This window comes from Choristoneura fumiferana, chromosome 14 (genome assembly GCF_025370935.1).
Source record: "Choristoneura fumiferana chromosome 14, NRCan_CFum_1, whole genome shotgun sequence".
Taxonomy (NCBI): Eukaryota; Metazoa; Arthropoda; class Insecta; order Lepidoptera; family Tortricidae; genus Choristoneura; species Choristoneura fumiferana.
In genome coordinates, this window is record NC_133485.1 from 2659306 (window position 1) to 2682021 (window position 22716).

The 22716-nt window shown below is 47.5% G+C and overlaps 1 protein-coding gene across 1 annotated transcript in view; it reads left to right on the forward strand.

The window, feature by feature from the left end:
• The window catches only part of LOC141434712 (phospholipid-transporting ATPase ABCA3-like), a gene marked incomplete in the record, with an annotated part of 47653 nt that extends 25895 nt beyond the window's left edge, over positions 1-21758 (forward strand). The window contains 18 exon segments of the mRNA XM_074097151.1: positions 287-390; positions 392-501; positions 1937-2158; positions 3325-3447; positions 4445-4675; positions 6010-6104; positions 6913-7057; positions 7479-7592; positions 8570-8700; positions 9068-9215; positions 13980-14102; positions 14105-14152; positions 18878-18914; positions 19102-19135; positions 19137-19242; positions 19572-19640; positions 20716-20816; positions 21005-21758. Of these exon segments, the coding sequence (XP_073953252.1) occupies positions 287-390; positions 392-501; positions 1937-2158; positions 3325-3447; positions 4445-4675; positions 6010-6104; positions 6913-7057; positions 7479-7592; positions 8570-8700; positions 9068-9215; positions 13980-14102; positions 14105-14152; positions 18878-18914; positions 19102-19135; positions 19137-19242; positions 19572-19640; positions 20716-20816; positions 21005-21181 (2118 nt within the window).
• Between the last annotated feature and the right edge of the window lie 958 nt (positions 21759-22716).

Here is a 22716-nt window from a genome sequence, read left to right on the forward strand (position 1 = left end):
GACCAGATGGCCTAGTGGTTAGGGAACCTGACTACGAAGCTTGAGGTCCCGGGTTCGATTCCCGGTCGGGGCAGATATTTGTATGAAGAATACGAATGTTTGTTCTCGAGTCTTGGGTGTTTAATATGTATTTAAGTATGTATATATCTATATAATTATATTTATCTGTTGCTTAGTACCCATAACACAAGCTTTGCTAAGCTTACTTTGGGACTAGGTCAATTGGTGTGAATTGTCCCGTGATATTTATTTATTTATTATTAATAGAACCCCTTCCCTTCTCCAGGCGCTCTACACGACCATAGTCCGGCACGCGGCGCCAGTGGCCGTCAACCTTATGTCCAACATCCTCGCGAGCCAGCTGGTGGGCGGGGCCGACGCGCGCACCATACCTCATAAACCACCCCATAGAGGGCTCGTTCGTTGCCACCGGGGCCGAGAAAGTCGTGCAGCCGAAGAGCCAGATGATGCTGCAGCTCTGGGTGTTCTATGTCAGTTTCGGTGAGTCTCTTTTGTTTTGAAATCTCAACTGTCAATCTCATGTGTCGCTAGGACTAGCGATTCAACTGATCACCGGTTTACACCGGTTAAGAAAGTATTGTAGTGATCCCAATGTTGACAATAAGCGAACAGTATGTAGAGCTTTCTATTCTATATTTTGGAGGTGGTAGGACCTTGTGCAAGGTCCGCCGGATTGCTACCACCATCTGCTCGCTAATCCTGCCGTGAAGCAGCAGTGCTTGCACTGTTGTGTTTCGGTGTGGAGAGTAGACAACCGGTGAAATTACTGGCACTTGAGGTATCCCATCTTAGGCCTCTAGGTTTGCAACGCATCTGCAATACCCTGGTGTTTGCAGTGTCTATGGCGGTGGTGATCCTTTAACCATCAGGAGACCCACTTGCTCGTTTGCCATCCAGTCAAATAAAAAAAAATGTAGTGTTTATATTATGCATCCCTCTTATTAATACAGGATCTAATTTACTTGATTAGTAAATAGTTTTGAAGTTATTTAAGAAAGTAAGTGATAATTGACCAGTATACAGTCCCTTGCCTCCTCAAGTTATTGGGCGTAAAATAAATTAAATAGTTGTATACTAATGGATTACAAAAAGAAACCTATAAATCTACAGTATTTAAAGTAACAGAAAATCTCTGTAATGTTTAAGTGGAAAATTACGGAACCCTCTCCATGCGAGTTTAACTCGCACTTGTTCGATTCCTTAAAGTAAATCATTCAAGTCAAGTCAAGTCAAAATATCTTTATTCAATTTAGGCTCTAACAAGCACTTATGAATGTCAATAAAAATCTACCACCGGTTCGGAAAAACCTCTGTTGAGAAGAATCCGGTAAGAAATTCAACGAAGTATATTTAATCGAAACTGAACCGTATTATTTTTGATGTCATGATTGATTTTTGGTTTATTTCGTTTTTTCTGTGCAATATTTGTTTTATTTCAATTTCTTTACGGGATCCGTAAAAGTAAAAAATTTATTGTACTAAAAACAATCTTAATAGGTATGAGTCTTGATTTTATTTCAACTCCAAATTTGGTACTTTTACGGGTATCCCGTGAAACCATATCGTAAATACAAACTGACACAAGTAGCATAGTAGAAATAAGCAACCTGAGATATGTATGCATAGGAAAAAAATCGTGTCTAGATAGGAATCTGCGTCCAGCAGTGGTGTAGGGGTTATAGCACGCAGCACGGAATGCTGAGGACCTGGGTTCGATTCCCAGTGCTGGTCTCTTTTTCTGGTTTTTCTGTGCATCCATGTCTCAGTTTGTATTTACGATGAGGTATATTTTTTTTAAACAGTTACAATATTATTAAATGATCTATACATCACAAGTATTTAACACAACTTTATTTTTAACACAGTAGGTTCGCTATTTGAAGGGATCGCTAATGCGGATCGGAATTATTTCCAGTGTTGTTCGCGTCCCTCATCAGTGTAACCACGCTGCCGTGCAAAGAGCGTGTGACAGGCACGCGCCACATACACCAGATGTGCGGGTGCTCCCTCGTGTTGTACTGGGCAGCCACTCTCGCCGCGCACTTCTGCCAGTCGCTGCTGCTTTTGGTGCTGCCTACTGTCGTGGCACCGCTGCTGTTTGATACAGACCACACGTTGGATCAGGGAGGATTCTTGGGTAACTACACTGTTGGCTTGTCACGGGGTGAAGAAGAAAGCAGGAATTGGGCAAACAGTGATATTTATTTAAGATAATAATTAAAGGGCACCTGCGAACAAACAGACGCGGTCTTAAGTATCTAAAAGGTATGCTTTGACACTGTATCAACAATTATAAAAATACATAGTTAATCAACTTACGGTTCCGTGCCCAGTTCTTTATTTATATAATTCAATGGCACTGAAGTCCAGTAGTATTACGATCTAATGATCTTATGAAACTTCACAAATGCACTGTACAATTATAAAACCCTCCTTCGTATAGGAGTAGTAAATTACGAGCTTGTTATGGAGTTTTAAGAGATTTAGGTGCTGTTTCACCATCCATTGATTAGTGTTAACTGACGGTTAAATGTGATGCCGTCTCCGTCTATTCGAACAAAACAAATAGAGACGGCATCACATTTAACCATCAGTTAAGACTAATCAATGGATGGTGAAACAGCCCCTTATTCCTATAAATATCCTATTTATTCCTATCCTAGATCCTTCTAGGATAAAAGAAAGGTAAGTGTTCAGCTCGGAGGCTCTGAATAGAATGGCTACTTGACGTAAATTGAACAGGTGTGGAATTAGAAAAGGAAATTTGAATTTAAATGTTATTTTTTCGAATATGTGCTAAACCAGACAGTACAAAGAGTTAGGAAGAAACGAGCTGTATGACACCCCGTTACAGGCTGTTGGTCTCTTGGAGAGGCACGGAGCATGTAACGGGCACACGCCTGTGTGTTAGTGTGGTGTGTTCTTAAGTGGGTGATAGACGTACGTACTTAAAGTACGCGCTTTTTAAGTTTGCGAGCCACGAGCAAGATTTCAAACCGGTTGGATAGCCCACGGTTTTACGGTGCGCGTACATACGATGACACACAGGCGAGAAAGGTCGTCGAGCCATAAGTACGCGTACTTGCTCGTACGTCTGTCACCCACTTTAGGTAGCAGTACACCACCAGAAAGAATGATCAAATCAGTCGTTGGGGGCCAATCTTGTTCGCTTAGCCTGCTAGACCCTTTTAATTTAACTGCAACATATAATGTTTTTGAATCAGCGGCAAGGAGTGGGTTAAATTTACTGTTTAATAAATATTAAAATTTAAGAATTCTAGAACGCCAAATGTTTGATTGCAGCTGTTTTGACGGTGATACTTGTGGTCGGGGTGCTGGCGTTTTCGGCCGTAGCGTACCTGCTGAGTACGGGGTTGACGGAGCGCAGCGTCGGCGCGGCCCTTACAGTAGCTACCGTTGTCTTCAGTAAGTAGAATAGAATATACGTACGATACAATAGAATAGAATATTTTTACAACATGTTAGTAAAGAGTTCCAATAAAATTGAGTTAATTAACGAATTAATTAATTAATCAACGAATCGCCATCGCCGTTCAACGAGGGAATGCTGCCAGCCTCTTGGGCACCATGCCACGGGGGCCTTTTTTTAGATTTAATTTAGTAGGTCGTAAGATTTAAGTTAGGTAGTTAGTTTATAGTTAAGTTTTATTTACGGTTATTTTTTCTTAATAATAATATGTGTTTTCTCGTTCATGTTCGTTTTTAATAAAATAGATGACTATTTCTCAAAAAGTTGTCCATTTTTAAAAAAAAAAATTCTGACGCTATTTCACCACAAAAAATACTGAAAAGGGGTGTACTGAAAATCAGCGCTGTGCCAGTCAGGGCAGCCTATGGAACCCTAACTCGCAGCATACGCTGAGTACATCCCCTTTGCCACAGCAAATGTTAGTGCTTATGTCTAGTTTCTTAATATGCCTTGTGTATAATAAGTTTGTAATTATTTGTAATAAGTCTTCGCTGTACTATTTGTTGTGGCAGTAAATGATATATTATCTTATCTTATCTTAAATAAGTAATATTGTTTTTAAATATATAAAAAACCTTGTGGTAAAAGTGATAAAAAGCCAGATAATCTTTGTTGTTGGATCCAATAGAAAGTTTTGATGTAGTTACAAAATTTAGTATTTTTTTCTCACAAGATTTCGTGACGTTTTCCTGACGTCAAGAAATTTTGGATGCTTTATGTAGTTTATGTTTTATGAATCGTCCTTAGGGTTAATAATTTATTGACAAAACTGATTTCTTGACAATTTCACGACGGGACAACTTTTTGAGAAATACTCAGGTATCTAAATTCACAATAACCGTTCAAGTAAACTAAGGACACAACACACACAGCCACAAAAGAACTGATTACAAAAAAAAGGCTCATGAATCACTATTATCTGCCACTTTCCAGGCTTCATAACCCCAGCGATGCACCTAGCCGCCATAACGCTGCAGCGCACTTCAGGCTTCACCTTCGCGCTGCTGCAACTGTCGCGGCTGGTAGCGCCGCCGCACACGGCCGCGTTGGCGATCGGCAAGGCAGGCGCGATCGCGCGGCTGAACGCGCTCTGTACACTGAACAGGGACAAGTGTCCGGCGATTGTGGTGTTTGAGAAGGGATTTGATGTCAACAAGTGTTGCGGTGAGTTGCTTAAGTTAAGTTAAAAACTGTCGCAGACTGAGGCCACGTACGTATGCGGTTAACCGCGAGGCTTTATGCGCCGTCCCAAGAGAGACAAGAAGACAAAGCGTTGCTTGAGAATAAGACGGCTCAAACCGCGCGGTTAACTGTTTGGCATTCTTCGAGTTGTTATTGATTTGGGTGAGTCAATGAGAGATAAGTCCAAACACTGAATACTGCCAATTATTATTTATTCCTATACAGGACGAGTACACAGTCCTAGGGGCGAGAGACTACTGGCGAGCCCGTGGGTATAGCTAACCTATAAAGATATCGCTATTATGGGTAGCTATACAACTGTTTCGCTACAACCGCATAGTGCGTGCGTGGTCTAATAAATTATTTTTTCCCTCATTTACACGTAAAGGCTGACCAGGAATATAAAAACTTACTATACGATACCTGCCAGTCACATTGACAACGGTGTCGATGATATTATTTAAAGAAATATTTTCTAATCCCTCAGACTTTTTCTATGACAAATACTTGTATACGTTGTGAATTATTTTCCTTCCGGGGCTACGGATAATCTTCGGCATTTTAACGCACAAAAACACAAAATAACACTTTAAAATACCACGCGTAAACAAAGTCAAACTTTGACTGCAATAGACAGATGACATTTGAATTTAGTGTTTTGTGTTTAGTGTAGTGGAAGAAATTAGTTCTATTGGTTTTCCGCAATATGGCGAAGTTTTTTTATATTCCTGGTCAGGGTTTATAACGATAATAAACATAACTTTATAATTCACAGCTTTATTAAGCGTATCCTTATACGGGATAAGATTATTTGGCATAACTTTATGACGTATAAATAGTAAAAAAGAATAATTATAGCGTAAAATAATATATGAAAATATCGAAAATGGTTGTTTTTTTTTTCAGTTGAATACTTACAGAACAGTACAGGGCAGAAGAACCAGACAGTAGAGAAATAGAAGCTCCGCGCAACGGAGCTCCGTCACTGATGTCATGTTACTTGCCTTTGTTCTTTAATCATGCAAATTCACATAAAACTAAATAAAACAAACAGTGTTTTCGTTTGTACATGACGCAGAAGTAGGTGTACATACAGTATAGTCGTCATCAGATATTTCAGAGCGACCAAGGTGATTAAAAATATCGAAACATGAACTCTAATACCTTAATAATAGAGTGTGCCGATATTTTTGACTACCTTGGCTACACCGAAATATCTTTTGGCGACTGTACACGAAATCGCCATGGATGACATCATCGTTATAATTATAATAATCATCGTCGTATGTAATGTGCAAAGTGTAGTTTTGTTTCAGAATCGTCATCGGACCCGGTCAGTTACTTCAGCATGGACGATCAGGCGCCTGGAATGGAAATGATCATTATGGCTATACAGTTTGTCGTCTATGCGGTAAATAGCGTTTATACCATACTAGCCTTTACCCGCTGCTTCGCTCGCGGATACTACTCGTACTAGATGTGGCAGGCGAATTGAAATTAAATAAATAAATATCATGGGACACTTGATACCAATTGACCTAGTCCCAAACTAAGCAAAGCTTGTAACTATGGATAATTATATAGATAAATACATACTTAAATACATAGTAAACATCCAAGACCCGAGAACAAACATTCGTATTATTCATACAAATATCTGCCCCGGCCGGGATTCGAACCCGGGACCTCAAGCTTCGTAATCAGGTTCTCTAACCGGTCATCGAATAACATCCGGTCGTTGAATTCCGGGATTCAATTATTTGGGAATTTCCATAAAATACATCGTGGTCTGCATTTACGTTGTGTGGCGAATACTCTTGGAAAATTTTCGTGTCTCTAGGCCTTATAAATTTTAGAATTTTTCATTGAGATCGTAGGTATATTAAAATTAAAAGTAGCCTATGTGGTTTTCCAGACGTTTAGCTATCTACATACCAAATTTCATTCAAATCTAAATGACAGATGTAACGATTTACTTGCGCAAGTTTAGACTCCCACAAAAATACTGTAACGTGTATTGGAGGATATTTGCGCAAGTACAGTACAAGTCTAAGTTCTAACCTGTGCAAGTCTAAATTTGCGCAAATCGTAATTTGTGTAAGTCTTAAATTGTGCAACTGCTACAACTGTGTGGCTACCTCAAGTGTAAAGTAGTAAAAAAAATACGCATCACAAACCCTCGCATTTATAATATTGTTAGGATTTCTGTCGCCTTCAAGGTACTGCTGATACTAGCGGAGCGCGGCGTGTTTGCCCACGCGTGGGACCAGGTCTCTATCGCTCGGATGCGGCGGCCCAAAGCGCGCTTCAACGACGCCATGGTGCGGGCTGAAAACGCGTACGTCGAGAAAGCTATACAGCTGCGTAAGTTCAGATAATAATACTAGCTGATTTGACGTTGTTCTGCGATATAGATGTGAGGGATGCGGGTAGAGGGGTGAAAAATACCTACCTAATTTCAAGTCGATGCCTTTAACTATTGAGGAGTTCCGTCCTGCGGAGACGATCCTGGCCGGACTACTCGGATGTCAGTGCCAGATTATTGTAATGTCGCCAGATTTACATAAGTATGCCAAGTTTTAAGTCAACATGGCAAGTTCAATAAAAGCCTGTAAATATCATAAAAAGCTTGTCAAAATCGGTCTAGCCGTTTATTACGTCACACTTTTTATATTTTTTATGGTTGTTTTTTGACTCAAAAAATATTTTCTAAGCTTATTAATTTTCTATGAAACGAAACATTTTATTGATCCAAAATAACAGTTTGTTTTTTTCTTTCACGCAGCTAAAAAGCAAATCAACGATGCGATGTTATGCTATGACGTGTACAAGAACTACCCGGCGCTGTTCAAGAAATCGTGTTTCGCCGTCAACGGGATCAGTTTTTCGGTGAAAAAAGGTGAGTTTATTGTTTTTCTATCATCTTTATGCAAGAGGTAAAGTCTGTCCAAAATTGGGAGCCATTTGATTTGAAGCTCTAATAGGAGGTGATTTACCCTGTCCTAGGACCCAAGAATATCTATGCCAATATAATAAAGTGATAAATTTGTTTGTGTGTAACAAATCGTCACTACTTTAAAATAAATTGAAAAAAAAAACCCGACTGCCCTAAAATACACTAAAAAATTTTTTGAAGACTCACAATTTGGCGTCAAAAGTCCGCCATTTAATTTTTTTAAGAATTTCATATACCCAGTGTCACTCGCGTCATTAAGACGAATTCAATGACGTATCATTTATCAAAGTCGGTTCAGCCGTTGAGTAGTTATGACAGGACATAGGAATAGACATACATACGGGTCAAACACATAACCCTCCTTCGCAGTCGGGTAAAAAACTCGCACCTCAAAATCGATAGTTGTTCTGAGTGAACTTTATAATCATTATGTCAAAAATTGGTTCAATTTTGTTGACTGATTTTAGATACGAGATTTTTTCAAAGTAGTGACGAAATATCGTAAAGAAACCCTAACTGAATCAATAATTTCAGCCACAAAATGACATTGTTAAATCCCTCTAATATTATGAAAGCGAAAGTTTGTATGTCTGTCTGTTTGTTTATTACCTCTTCACGTCAAAATCGCCTTAGCTATGTAATTCGGTGTTCACATAGTTTGAGTCCCGGGGAATAACATGGAGTGCTTTATCCCGCCAAATTGCATAGTTCTCGCGGGATAGCCATAAGCGAATTCTGCGCGGACGGAGTCGCGAGCAACAGCTAGTATAAAAATATACTGACAAAAATGACTAACTGACTGTTTGTTTCTAAATAAATTAAAAAAAAAAAAAAATCTGGCCCGTAAATGTATGCAGTAGTAGGTGATTTTGTAGAGTGGGCCAAGTTTTGTGAAGCTGAGTATATTTATTTGGTTGCAGGTGAATGCTTTGGTCTTCTGGGCGTGAACGGGGCGGGTAAATCGACAACGTTCAAGATGCTGGCGGGGGAAGTGCGTCCGTCCAGGGGAACTATGTTCGCGCACCAGCATCACCTGGAAGACAGGACACAGGTACGTGGGAATCGAACCAATAGTAAAAAAATAAAATTGTATTAATTTGACTGAAATTATAATTGTATAATTTCATGGTTTCCTTTTATTTAAGATACTATGTTACTGGAAAAGAAAACATCCTTCCGATTGACCTTTTGATCGGTGTAAAATTACGGGTGTTTTTTTTACCACGGGTTCGATTCCCGGTTCAGACAGGCGATTATTCAAAAATCCTTGAATGCAGTTAAAATTGTTTTTAAAAACAAAATGAAGTCTCCTTTCAGTAAAATTATCTATCTATAATATTTAAGATACTTTCCCTCCATGTACCATAGCCGTGGGACACTGTATAGGCTGGTATGATGAGTGAAACCCGTTTCCCCAGTACATGCGCACGCTGAGCTACTGCCCGCAGTTCTTCGGTCTGGACGACTTCCTCACGGGCCGCCAGAACCTGGAGCTGGTGCTGACGCTGCGCGGGCTCAGGCCCGCAGACGTCATCGGCGAAGCCTCGTCCTGGATCGAAGAAGTCGGTGAGTTGGAAACATGAAGCTAGCATGACGCAGTTTTTTTTTGCTTTTCGGTCATTTTTTTTTTTTTTTTTTTAATTTATTTAGAAACAAACAGTCTTTCACAATAATTTTGCATTTTAGCTAAAGCTAGGAATTAGTTTTATATAAATAGACCTATAGTTCCCTTTAAAATATTAAGTACAGATAACTTTTGTAAAAAATATGAAAAATATGAAAATATGAAACACGTTTAAACGTTCAACCTATACCTAAGCACTATTAAGATCATCAATTATCTTAAGCCCATATACACACACATATACATGCATATATAAATATCTACTTCAATAAATCTCTAATACATTTTTTAAATACATCCAACGAGCTGCAAAACAAATCTGCACTCATACAACTATCATTATACAGTTTGCATACACGTCTCAAGTACGAGAATTGCGCATGCCTGGTTCTATGTTTCTGTACACTAAACAACGCCCTTTTACGGCAGCTGCGTTCGTTTTTCCGGGGGACGCGAATGTTCACACCATTCAGTAGTTCAGGGGCATCTATCAGGTTATTCAAAATCTTAAAAAGTGTAAACAAATCGGTACATGACCGTCTGATGGTCAGAGGCTGAATGCTGTGGCGTATAGCTGACGATACATAATCAACGTATTGTCGACCTGTTCTGAACTCCAGGGCCTTTACGAACTTCCTTTGCACCTTTTCTATTCTATCCTTATGGACTTGGTAATGAGGATTCCACACGACCGACGCAAATTCTAAGCGACTACGCACGTAACTATTAAATAACAATTTATATGTAGCAGGTTGTTTAAATGGCTTGCCCACGCGGAGAATAAATCCTAGCTGTCTATAAGCCATTTTTAAGATATGGTCTATGTGAGGATTGAAAGTAAATTTGGAGTCCATTATGACCCCCAAATCACGTATCTCATGAACCCTGTTTAACTTATTGCTGCATATCTCATATTCATAAATTATCGGGTTCTTTTTCCTGGTAAACGTTATCACCGAACATTTTTTAGCATTTAAAAATAAACTATTTTGATTACAATACCTCTCAAAATTAGTTAAATCTTTCTGCAAAAGTTCGCATTCAGATAGGCTTTTAACAACTCTGAGTATTTTTGTATCATCCGCATAAAGTAGAGCACTAGAGTAACATAAAGCAGTGGTAATGTCATTAATATAAAGAGTGAACAATAATGGTCCCAAATGGGAACCCTGCGGTACCCCTGAATAAGCCTCTCTATACACAGATGAATGCCCGCCCAGCACAACAGCCTGCGACCGATTTTCCACGTATGATTTAATCCAGCGAAATAGGTCCCCATGCACACCGAGACTCCAAAGCTTAAGTAGTAATGTATTAAAAGATATTTTATCAAATGCCTTAGCAAAATCCGTGTAAACAACGTCTACTTGCAAATTACCATCCATGGCGTCACGGACCACCTCGCTGAATAAAAGAAGGTTACTCTCCACACTTCTACCTTTATAAAAACCATGTTGTTTAGGGTTGATGTGGCGACGGATGACATTAGTTAGTTGGTCGGTGACTATTTTCTCCAATATTTTACCAAACTGACAGAGTTTTGATATGGGTCTATATTTTTCTATGTCATGGCTTATCGAACCCTTCGGAATTGGTGTGATCCATGCTTTTTTCCAGATTGTAGGAAAATGACCCTCCGTGACAGATCTTAAAAAGATAATTGTGATCGGTTTAACTAAGGTAGCAGCGCATTTACTAATAAACAATGGGTGGATTTTATCAGGACCGGCACCCCTGTTTACATTAACAGATTTAAGGTATTTCAAAACAATTTCATGATTAATCTCTATGGAACTTATATCAAACAGAGCGCTTGACGGGGGTGTTAAATTATTTATATCAAGTGGCGGCTGATCAGGCTTTTCAAAAACGGACTGAAAGTAGTCACCAAACAACTCACAAATGCTTACACCGTCCGAGACTGAAACATCCTTATAATGCATGGTCTGAGGTATGCCCTTACTTGATAACGTTGTTTTTACAAATTTCCAGAAGAACTTTGGATTCGTCTTTATTTTGTTTTCGGAAAAAATTATAAAATCATTATAGCATTTAATCTCGATTTTCACTGCTCTTTTTCTTAATATTTTAAAGCTCTCATAGTCCAATCGATTACCATAAAGTTTCCAAAGTTTATGAAATTTTCTTTTTTCTTTAAGTATTTTTCTTAAAGCCGGACTGTACCACAGCGGAACTGAGGTCGACGAATGCGATACGTGACAAGGGACATGCTTGTCAATTAGCTCATAAAGTAAATCATAAAATTTTGAAACACATCCGTCCAAACATAGGTCACCAAAAAACAAATGCCAATCAATGGCTGCTAAGTCTTTGTTTAAGCCATCGAAGTCAGATGCATGAAATTTATAAAGGACAGCACCAGCAGCTTTCATTGGGGCCATGTAACTTAAATTTAAATCAATTAACAACGCTTTGTGATGAGGATTTTCCGGAGTAAGCGGAAAGTCGCATCCTGTTACTAGGCAGTCACTACCACAAAGAATTAGATCTAGAATACGTTTGTTTATATTAAGACATTATTAAATTGATTCATACCACTGATAGCCAAAAAATCTCTTAAACAATTTATTAAATCATTATTACTGGTGTTTAGCAATAAATGGCCCGTGCCAGTAAATATCCATTCTGCGTGTGAAATATTAAAGTCACCGGTTAGCAAAAAAGTATCGTCAGGGTGGTCAATTATTAGTTGAGTGGTTATTTCAAAGAATGAATCGACGGTTTCCTTATGGTGGGACCCGTGTGGAATATAAACACAAGCAACATTTAAAAATCTACGATGTGATTTGTTGTTTACATTACTAAGCGGTATTGAAACCCAAAGGCATTCGGAGTGCGCGGCGCGGGGCAGGGCCAGTCCCGGCGCAACGCCAGTAGCGAGCGCCTCGCCGCAACCATTACACCGCCGCCTCGCTCTGCCCCACTATCAATCTCAGATCGATCGCTTCTGTAAACAATATACCTGTCGTCGAAATACTCACCGTCATAAAAATATGCATTTAACCAACTTTCTGTTATACATATTAGATCATAATCAGCTGTTGAAACGTTAGAAAGGAAATTGTGGGATTTAGTACGCAGTCCCTGAACGTTTTGATAGTAAATATTAAATATCTTGGAAGCCATTGCATAAAAACATTTTACTCGTACTTGTTATGCATTTAAAGATTACATAGAGGGTCGGCAGCGACGCAGGCGCATAATAAATTAAACAAGTGTATGTATAGTTAAATTTAGAACGTGTATGCATACTTTTACGTTTTTTATAAGTATAAGTGTTTACAAAGTAGGTAGACAGAAGATGAGTGCAGCATGCAAACATGTAACCCATTAGCAAAGAAAAGTGACTTAATAATGTAAGAAAGCTTATCACTATTATTACGATACGGCAGAATAATTCTAGTCACTTAAGTTTTGACAAATCAGAGTCATTTTTTATGTGAAATATTTTCGAAGTCTCGTTTTTACGGATAAAAATCTTGCAATCCCGGGTCCAGACAAATGTGTAATGGATATCGATCTTGAGTTGGCGGGTACGTTTTAAGAGAAGTTTGTTGGTTGGCGTAAGATGGTCATTGACGAACAGGCCTATAGCTGGCCCATCCAGGCCAATATCCGCGCTCGTCAGGCCCCTGCGTGCGCGCACTGCCGCTAGAATCTGGTCCTTATAAATACGCCTTGTAAATTTGACAATAATAGCGGGTGGTCGCGGATCATCGTTACTCGGACCACCGCCAGCTTCGCTATCTGATTTGACAAAACGGCGAACTCGGTGAATGGAGTCCACTTCTCGATCAATTTCAATGTTGACACCCACTTTATTGCAAATCGAGCTTAAGATGTTTACAAGATTCTCACCCTTTCTCAACGGCACACCAGAGATCTCCAAATTGTTAAGTCTAGCGAATTGATCCCGAACATTGTTCTCGTTTTGTAAGTTAGATAGTTTTTCCTTAACAAGGTCCAGTTCGGCTTCCAGCTTGGGCAAAACCGTCGTCTTGGTCTCCATGGCGATAACTCGATCCTCCAGATCGGAAAACCGAGTCTCCATTAAGTTCCATTTGGTGTTTAAGGCTTCCATAGAAGATAATACGTTATTTATTTGAGTTTTCATAGAACCAAACTCCGTCCTAAGAGCTTTTATCTCCTCCAGCACTGCTGCTGTCCCAGACGAATTGTCAGGAGTCGCGCGACACTGCGGGCACCGTACGGCAGCTTTTCTGTCGGCATTCATCTTACGATAAGCCGTCTCTTGCATGCCGATGCAGGCAAAGTGGAAACTACCACGGCAAGCACCGCATCCAACAACGTCCGTGACAGGCTCACTGCACATCTTACACTTCATTTTTAGAACGTGTAGTCAACTGTACAATTTACGATCACAGTAATTACGATCACAACCAAAAGTTGAGGGTGCGCAACAATATTACGTTTCTAACGGAACGTTACGCGACCGATAGCTGCGACCGCTGCTTTTGCACTGAAACGGTCATGTCGCCGCATGTATGCAGTAGTTTGTTCAAATCACGAACTCTCAAAACAGACACTCGTTGCCCGTGGTGCCATAAATAAACGGGTCGTTGGGGGAGATAGCACTATTTCCGACGACACTTATTTATTAGGATTAAAAAATGATAGGCCACATAAATATTTGGGTGATCGTACTAGGTAGAATCTTTGTTCAGGTCTGGAGCAGTACGCGGAGCGTCGCGTGAGCGCGTACAGCGGCGGGTGCGCGCGGCGGCTGGCCACGGCGGCCGCGCTCTGCCAACAGGCTGGTGCCGCGCTGCTGGACGAGCCCACCGCTGGGTCGACGCGGCCGCGCGCCGCCGGCTGCACGCCGCGCTGCAGCGGGCCCGCCGCACGCGCGCGCGCTGCTGGTCGCCTCGCACAGGTAATGCGGCCCGCGCTGCTGGACGAGCCCGCCGCACGCGCGCGCTGCTGGTCGCCTCGCACAGGTAATGCGGCCCGCGCTGCTGGACGAGCCCGCCGCACGCGCGCGCTGCTGGTCGCCTCGCACAGGTAATGCGGCCGCGCTGCTGGACGAGCCCGCCGCACGCGCGCGCTGCTGGTCGCCTCGCACAGGTAATGCGGCCCGCGCTGCTGGACGAGCCCGCCGCACGCGCGCGCTGCTGGTCGCCTCGCACAGGTAATGCTGCCCGCGCTGCTGGACGAGCCCGCCGCACGCGCGCGCTGCTGGTCGCCTCGCACAGGTAATGCTGCCCGCGCTGCTGGACGAGCCCGCCGCACGCGCGCGCTGCTGGTCGCCTCGCACAGGTAATGCTGCCCGCGCTGCTGGACGAGCCCGCCGCACGCGCGCGCTGCTGGTCGCCTCGCACAGGTAATGCGGCCCGCGCTGCTGGACGAGCCCGCCGCACGCGCGCGCTGCTGGTCGCCTCGCACAGGTAATGCTGCCCGCGCTGCTGGACGAGCCCGCCGCACGCGCGCGCTGCTGGTCGCCTCGCACAGGTAATGCTGCCCGCGCTGCTGGACGAGCCCGCCGCACGCGCGCGCTGCTGGTCGCCTCGCACAGGTAATGCTGCCGCGCTGCTGGACGAGCCGCCGCACGCGCGCGCTGCTGGTCGCCTCGCACAGGTAATGCGGCCCGCGCTGCTGGACGAGCCCGCCGCACGCGCGCGCTGCTGGTCGCCTCGCACAGGTAATGCGGCCCGCGCTGCTGGACGAGCCCGCCGCACGCGCGCGCTGCTGGTCGCCTCGCACAGGTAATGCTGCCCGCGCTGCTGGACGAGCCCGCCGCACGCGCGCGCTGCTGGTCGCCTCGCACAGGTAATGCGGCCCGCGCTGCTGGACGAGCCCGCCGCACGCGCGCGCTGCTGGTCGCCTCGCACAGGTAATGCGGCCCGCGCTGCTGGACGAGCCCGCCGCACGCGCGCGCTGCTGGTCGCCTCGCACAGGTAATGCTGCCCGCGCTGCTGGACGAGCCCGCCGCACGCGCGCGCTGCTGGTCGCCTCGCACAGGTAATGCTGCCCGCGCTGCTGGACGAGCCCGCCGCACGCGCGCGCTGCTGGTCGCCTCGCACAGGTAATGCTGCCCGCGCTGCTGGACGAGCCCGCCGCACGCGCGCGCTGCTGGTCGCCTCGCACAGGTAATGCGGCCCGCGCTGCTGGACGAGCCCGCCGCACGCGCGCGCTGCTGGTCGCCTCGCACAGGTAATGCGGCCCGCGCTGCTGGACGAGCCCGCCGCACGCGCGCGCTGCTGGTCGCCTCGCACAGGTAATGCGGCCCGCGCTGCTGGACGAGCCCGCCGCACGCGCGCGCTGCTGGTCGCCTCGCACAGGTAATGCGGCCCGCGCTGCTGACGAGCCCGCCGCACGCGCGCGCTGCTGGTCGCCTCGCACAGGTAATGCTGCCCGCGCTGCTGGACGAGCCCGCCGCACGCGCGCGCTGCTGGTCGCCTCGCACAGGTAATGCTGCCCGCGCTGCTGGACGAGCCCGCCGCACGCGCGCGCTGCTGGTCGCCTCGCACAGGTAATGCTGCCCGCGCTGCTGGACGAGCCCGCCGCACGCGCGCGCTGCTGGTCGCCTCGCACAGGTAATGCTGCCCGCGCTGCTGGACGAGCCCGCCGCACGCGCGCGCTGCTGGTCGCCTCGCACAGGTAATGCGGCCCGCGCTGCTGGACGAGCCCGCCGCACGCGCGCGCTGCTGGTCGCCTCGCACAGGTAATGCGGCCCGCGCTGCTGGACGAGCCCGCCGCACGCGCGCGCTGCTGGTCGCCTCGCACAGGTAATGCTGCCCGCGCTGCTGGACGAGCCCGCCGCACGCGCGCGCTGCTGGTCGCCTCGCACAGGTAATGCGGCCCGCGCTGCTGGACGAGCCCGCCGCACGCGCGCGCTGCTGGTCGCCTCGCACAGGTAATGCGGCCCGCGCTGCTGGACGAGCCCGCCGCACGCGCGCGCTGCTGGTCGCCTCGCACAGGTAATGCTGCCCGCGCTGCTGGACGAGCCCGCCGCACGCGCGCGCTGCTGGTCGCCTCGCACAGGTAATGCTGCCCGCGCTGCTGGACGAGCCCGCCGCACGCGCGCGCTGCTGGTCGCCTCGCACAGGTAATGCTGCCCGCGCTGCTGGACGAGCCCGCCGCACGCGCGCGCTGCTGGTCGCCTCGCACAGGTAATGCGGCCCGCGCTGCTGGACGAGCCCGCCGCACGCGCGCGCTGCTGGTCGCCTCGCACAGGTAATGCGGCCCGCGCTGCTGGACGAGCCCGCCGCACGCGCGCGCTGCTGGTCGCCTCGCACAGGTAATGCGGCCCGCGCTGCTGGACGAGCCCGCCGCACGCGCGCGCTGCTGGTCGCCTCGCACAGGTAATGCGGCCGCGCTGCTGGACGAGCCCGCCGCACGCGCGCGCTGCTGGTCGCCTCGCACAGGTAATGCTGCCCGCGCTGCTGACGAGCCCGCCGCACGCGCGCGCTGCTGGTCGCCTCGCACAGGTAATGCGGCCCGCGCTGCTGGACGAGCCGCCGCACGCGCGCGCTGCTGGTCGCCTCGCACAGGTAATGCCCCGCGCTGCTGGACGAGCCCGCCGCACGCGCGCGCTGCTGGTCGCCTCGCACAGGTAATGCTGCCCGCGCTGCTGGACGAGCCCGCCGCACGCGCGCGCTGCTGGTCGCCTCGCACAGGTAATGCTGCCCGCGCTGCTGGACGAGCCCGCCGCACGCGCGCGCTGCTGGTCGCCTCGCACAGGTAATGCTGCCCGCGCTGCTGGACGAGCCCGCCGCACGCGCGCGCTGCTGGTCGCCTCGCACAGGTAATGCTGCCCGCGCTGCTGGACGAGCCCACCGCCGGCGTCAGCTGGTCGCCTCGCACAGGTAATGCTGCCCGCGCTGCTGGACGAGCCGCCGCACGCGCGCGCTGCTGGTCGCCTCGCACAGGTAATGCTGCCCGCGCTGCTGGACGAGCCCGCCGCACGCGCGCGCTGCTGGTCGCCTCGCACAGGTAATGCGGCCCGCGCTGCTGGACGAGCCCGCCGCACGCGCGCGCTGCTGGTCGCCTCGCACAGGTAATGCGGCCCGCGCTGCTGGACGAGCCCGCCGCACGCGCGCGCTGCTGGTCGCCTCGCACAGGTAATGCTGCCCGCGCTGCTGGACGAGCCCGCCGCACGCGCGCGCTGCTGGTCGCCTCGCACAGGTAATGCGGCCCGCGCTGCTGGACGAGCCCGCCGCACGCGCGCGCTGCTGGTCGCCTCGCACAGGTAATGCTGCCCGCGCTGCTGGACGAGCCCGCCGCACGCGCGCGCTGCTGGTCGCCTCGCACAGGTAATGCGGCCCGCGCTGCTGGACGAGCCCGCCGCACGCGCGCGCTGCTGGTCGCCTCGCACAGGTAATGCTGCCGCGCTGCTGGACGAGCCCGCCGCACGCGCGCGCTGCTGGTCGCCTCGCACAGGTAATGCGGCCCGCGCTGCTGGACGAGCCGCCGCACGCGCGCGCTGCTGGTCGCCTCGCACAGGTAATGCGGCCCGCTGCTGGACGAGCCCGCCGCACGCGCGCGCTGCTGGTCGCCTCGCACAGGTAATGCGGCCCGCGCTGCTGGACGAGCCCGCCGCACGCGCGCGCTGCTGGTCGCCTCGCACAGGTAATGCTGCCCGCGCTGCTGGACGAGCCCGCCGCACGCGCGCGCTGCTGGTCGCCTCGCACAGGTAATGCGGCCCGCGCTGCTGGACGAGCCCGCCGCACGCGCGCGCTGCTGGTCGCCTCGCACAGGTAATGCGGCCCGCGCTGCTGGACGAGCCCGCCGCACGCGCGCGCTGCTGGTCGCCTCGCACAGGTAATGCTGCCCGCGCTGCTGGACGAGCCCGCCGCACGCGCGCGCTGCTGGTCGCCTCGCACAGGTAATGCTGCCCGCGCTGCTGGACGAGCCCGCCGCACGCGCGCGCTGCTGGTCGTCTCGCACAGGTAATGCTGCCCGCGCTGCTGGACGAGCCCGCCGCACGCGCGCGCTGCTGGTCGCCTCGCACAGGTAATGCGGCCCGCGCTGCTGGACGAGCCCGCCGCACGCGCGCGCTGCTGGTCGCCTCGCACAGGTAATGCGGCCGCGCTGCTGGACGAGCCCGCCGCACGCGCGCGCTGCTGGTCGCCTCGCACAGGTAATGCTGCCGCGCTGCTGGACGAGCCCGCCGCACGCGCGCGCTGCTGGTCGCCTCGCACAGGTAATGCGGCCCGCGCTGCTGGACGAGCCCGCCGCACGCGCGCGCTGCTGGTCGCCTCGCACAGGTAATGCGGCCCGCGCTGCTGGACGAGCCGCCGCACGCGCGCGCTGCTGGTCGCCTCGCACAGGTAATGCGCCCGCGCTGCTGGACGAGCCCGCCGCACGCGCGCGCTGCTGGTCGCCTCGCACAGGTAATGCTGCCCGCGCTGCTGGACGAGCCCGCCGCACGCGCGCGCTGCTGGTCGCCTCGCACAGGTAATGCTGCCCGCGCTGCTGACGAGCCCGCCGCACGCGCGCGCTGCTGGTCGCCTCGCACAGGTAATGCTGCCCGCGCTGCTGGACGAGCCCGCCGCACGCGCGCGCTGCTGGTCGCCTCGCACAGGTAATGCTGTCCCGCACGCCACTGGTTGCACCACACAAGTAATGCTGTCCCGCGCGCTGCTGGTCGCGTCACACAGGTAATGCTGCCCCAGGTAGCTTAAGTGTTAACCACTATATCGATTATTAATCTCTCCATGCGAAGTTCCCCTACGCTGTTTAAACGGGTACGGTGCCGACGAAGTAGCATGAAAAATACGAAAGGAACTGTTCCGAGAAAATACGATAACAAAGGACATTCACTACATCTGTAGTTTATGTTTGCAGCATGGACGAGATGGAAGCCCTATGCGACCGCATCGGGCATAATGTCGGGGGGCGAGCTATGCGCGCTGGGCTCGGCGGGTGCACTGCGGGCGCAGCACGCGGCCGGCCACGCGGTCGTCTTCAAGCTGCGGGCCACAGACGGTCAGTCATCCATCATCATCATGCCAGCTTGTATATGATTTTAAAAACATCGTGGATTTCATTAATGTTGCATATAAAATACCCACGCTAAATTTCATGTTTCTAGCGGTTGAAATTTCGAGATTTTATCCCGATGCCGCCGGAATATTGGGATAAAAAGTAGCATATGTGTTATTTAAGATGTACAGCTATCTACATATAAATTTCAACCAAATCCGTCCAGCCGTCTTGGCGTGAAGGAACTTTAAAAATATTAGATAAATGGCACACTTTCATACCCAGTATTTTTACGACGGATGGCTATGCCTATATCTTTCTTTTATGTCTAGATGCGGACTACACCAAGCGGAATGTAATAGTCAACAAGTGGATAAAAAGCGCCGCCGCTTCTGAGAACTGTTAGTTGTTTTTGCAGCTGTATTTTTAACGGCTTAAAAGTAGCATTTACCGCCCGCTGTGCAAGGACGCAATCTATTTTGGCTAGGGGAACATGTAGTATAGTAATCCTGTCATGTTACCATGCAACCAAGTGCTGGAACAATCCACACCGGACGATTAAAGTCATAAAAATCTTTTAAATTACACCAAGGACCGATCCAACCCTTCCCAGAAAAAGCCTTTTGACTGGCTTAGTTGTTCATTGAATCCCTATCGAATTGATATCCCATTCATTTTACTTAGCCACAGGAAGGGGTTTCCACTACTTAACTTACCTTACTTGCTACATATTACTTTTTCTATAAGGGTATTACGATGCTAGAAAGTATTTTTTTGTTTGTGACCCGTGATTGACCCCCATCTCACCTGATCAAAAGTGTATATGTGACCAAAGGTCACTGGCTCAGTAACAGCCTATTCACTCTAGCCTTGAAGAGCCCTAGATTGTATCTAGATCCGAAAATACAGACGATGGGAGCAAATTCGAGTCCTTAACAGTTAGTTTTATGAAAGACTAACCGTTACCCGCGACTCCGTCTTTCACTATTATCCCGCGGGAACTATGCAATTTTCCTGGATACAAACTATTCTGTGTCCTTCCCCGGGACTCAAACTATCTGTATACCGAATTTCATCTAAATTGGTCTAGCGGTTTAGACGTGATGAAGTAACAAACAAACAGACTTACAAACTTTCGCATTTATTATATAAGTGAGATACTAAGTTACTAGTACTACTACTCCAGAAAGACACTAATACTAAGTTACTAGTACTACTACTCCAGAAAAACACTAAGTTAATACTCCTGCAGTCGGTTGGTCGGTACTCGATTTCAAGTGTAATTTTTTAATGTAGAGTATGGGACATGGGGTGCATGTTTGCATGTTTGTTTGAGATACTTTTTTAGCTACTTGATTATTGTTCTTCTAGTTCTTCTTGGGCATGAGGAAAGCGAGTGATTTTATCTACCGCCCTTGACGTATACTGTTCTATTTTGCCTGTGTTTAATCATTAACAAGCATACTGTTACGTTAGTTACGGACGGCGGGGATGCGGGAGACTGCGCGTCCTCGATGGAGCAATTCAAAGGTGAACTCCATCGGATCTTCGACTGCGCGCTCAAGGATGAGCACCAGGTAAGAGAATACACTTTCAAAGTGAAAGTCAAAATATCTTTATTCGATTTGTTGCTTGTTGTTCGTGAAAACGGCGGTTATGAATGTCAAAAAATCTACCGTCGTTTCGAGAAACTTTCCTTAGTATTTTAAATAGGACGACCTGGTAAACGAACTGACTGAAAGGTAAAAATCTGTTCGTTCGACAGACAATGCTGCACTACCATATAAACGACACGATGCGCTACAGCGAGTTATTCTCCAACATCGAGACGCTCAAACAAACCTTCCCCCAGCTGGTGGAAGACTATACCGTCACAGAGACCACCTTGGAGGAGGTGTTCCTGTCCTTCGCGCGGGAGGCGCAGGAAAACGCAGAGGTTTAGAACCTGCGAGGTGGCGGAGACAGGTAAAGGCGATGTGATACTATACTGTAACTTCAAAACCGATGAGATAATTTCGTTTGGTATAATTTCACGGATAAAACCCGGTGACTTGTTATTAATTACCTCTTGTTTGTTCTGTGCCGTGGTCTGCGCGGATAGTATCAGAATCTACCCGATCCCTCAAATTCAAATTCAAATTACTTTATTTCGCATAAAAAATCCTCTAATTCTAAAGTTCCTTTTCGTGTCTAATCTCGTGTCGATTCATAATAAAATTACAATTGTATATTGCATGGTCCTGTATTGACCCAAAAAGATTTTTAATATAGAATAAATTAAAATAAATAATTGTTACCGGCTGTGTATAGTGGGATATAGAATCATCGTTAGGTTCACAGTATTTATAATCATTTCGTGGCTAGATCATTTGTAATCGTTTATCTTCGCATTGCCGACTAATGACTATTTTATAAACCAGCGTTCCATGAATAGTAAGTTTTATAGTCAGCTGGGGCAGCTCTGAGTATAAATATAATAAACCGTTATAGCTACTTTTCCTTATCACTTTTAACCTCGTTTAACCCTATACTCTCGTGGGCATGTCCGACACGCTCTTGGCCGGTTTTTAACAAATTCTATAGACCTAGCGGAGAATTCCCAGTTTTGTCGTGATTTTGGAAATTATATCATAAATTTATATTTCTCATTTCACTGAAAAATTGTACTTCAGATAGTACATTCGGCAGTTATTCCTACTATTATTTGTACTTTATAAAGTACGTGAGGACTTACGAGGTTAAGAGATAAGAACACCGATGCTGTATCCGCTCTACCATTTATAACGTCATCTCATTGTGTTGGTTGGTGTTCAAATAGTTCGGTTATATTTTTTATTCGTTTTTTACATATATGTCATCCTATCATAAATGTATGTGCAACAGTTTTCGAAATATAATGTACACAGTAAACTGAATATGTATGTATATATTTTATTATATTTGTAAATTTGTAAATTACATACGTACAGCCACCAGCATTAATATCTGCCACAGCGGAGCGTGCAAAAAATATCTGATACGTCCTTTCCGGCCCTAGATATAGAGTCGTATCAGATATTTATTGCGCGCTTTTGTGTCAGATATTGTGCTGGTGACTGTACAGTTGTGTGTGGCCTATTTCACGCAGCTACGAGTTTCAATTTACAAGCGGTAGTCTCTTTTCATATACTGTCAAACAAAGATTGCCGCTTGTAAATTGTAACTTCACAAAACAGATAAGTACAGAAGTCAATCTCATGTGTGTACTTCACTTTTCATACCTAAGCTCGGCGGTCGCTCCAGGGTTGTCAACTATGGCTTATGCACAAAAAACTATTGTGGTAGTGGCACTCGCCTCTAGTTATTGGAATTATTGTTGAGAATGAAGCGGGAAGAATGGAAACCTCTCGCACCTCTGAGTTTTTCGAAATTCATGTGCGGAATTACATTTGAAATTTACCACGAGCTTTGCGGTGAAGGAAAACATCGTGAGGAAAC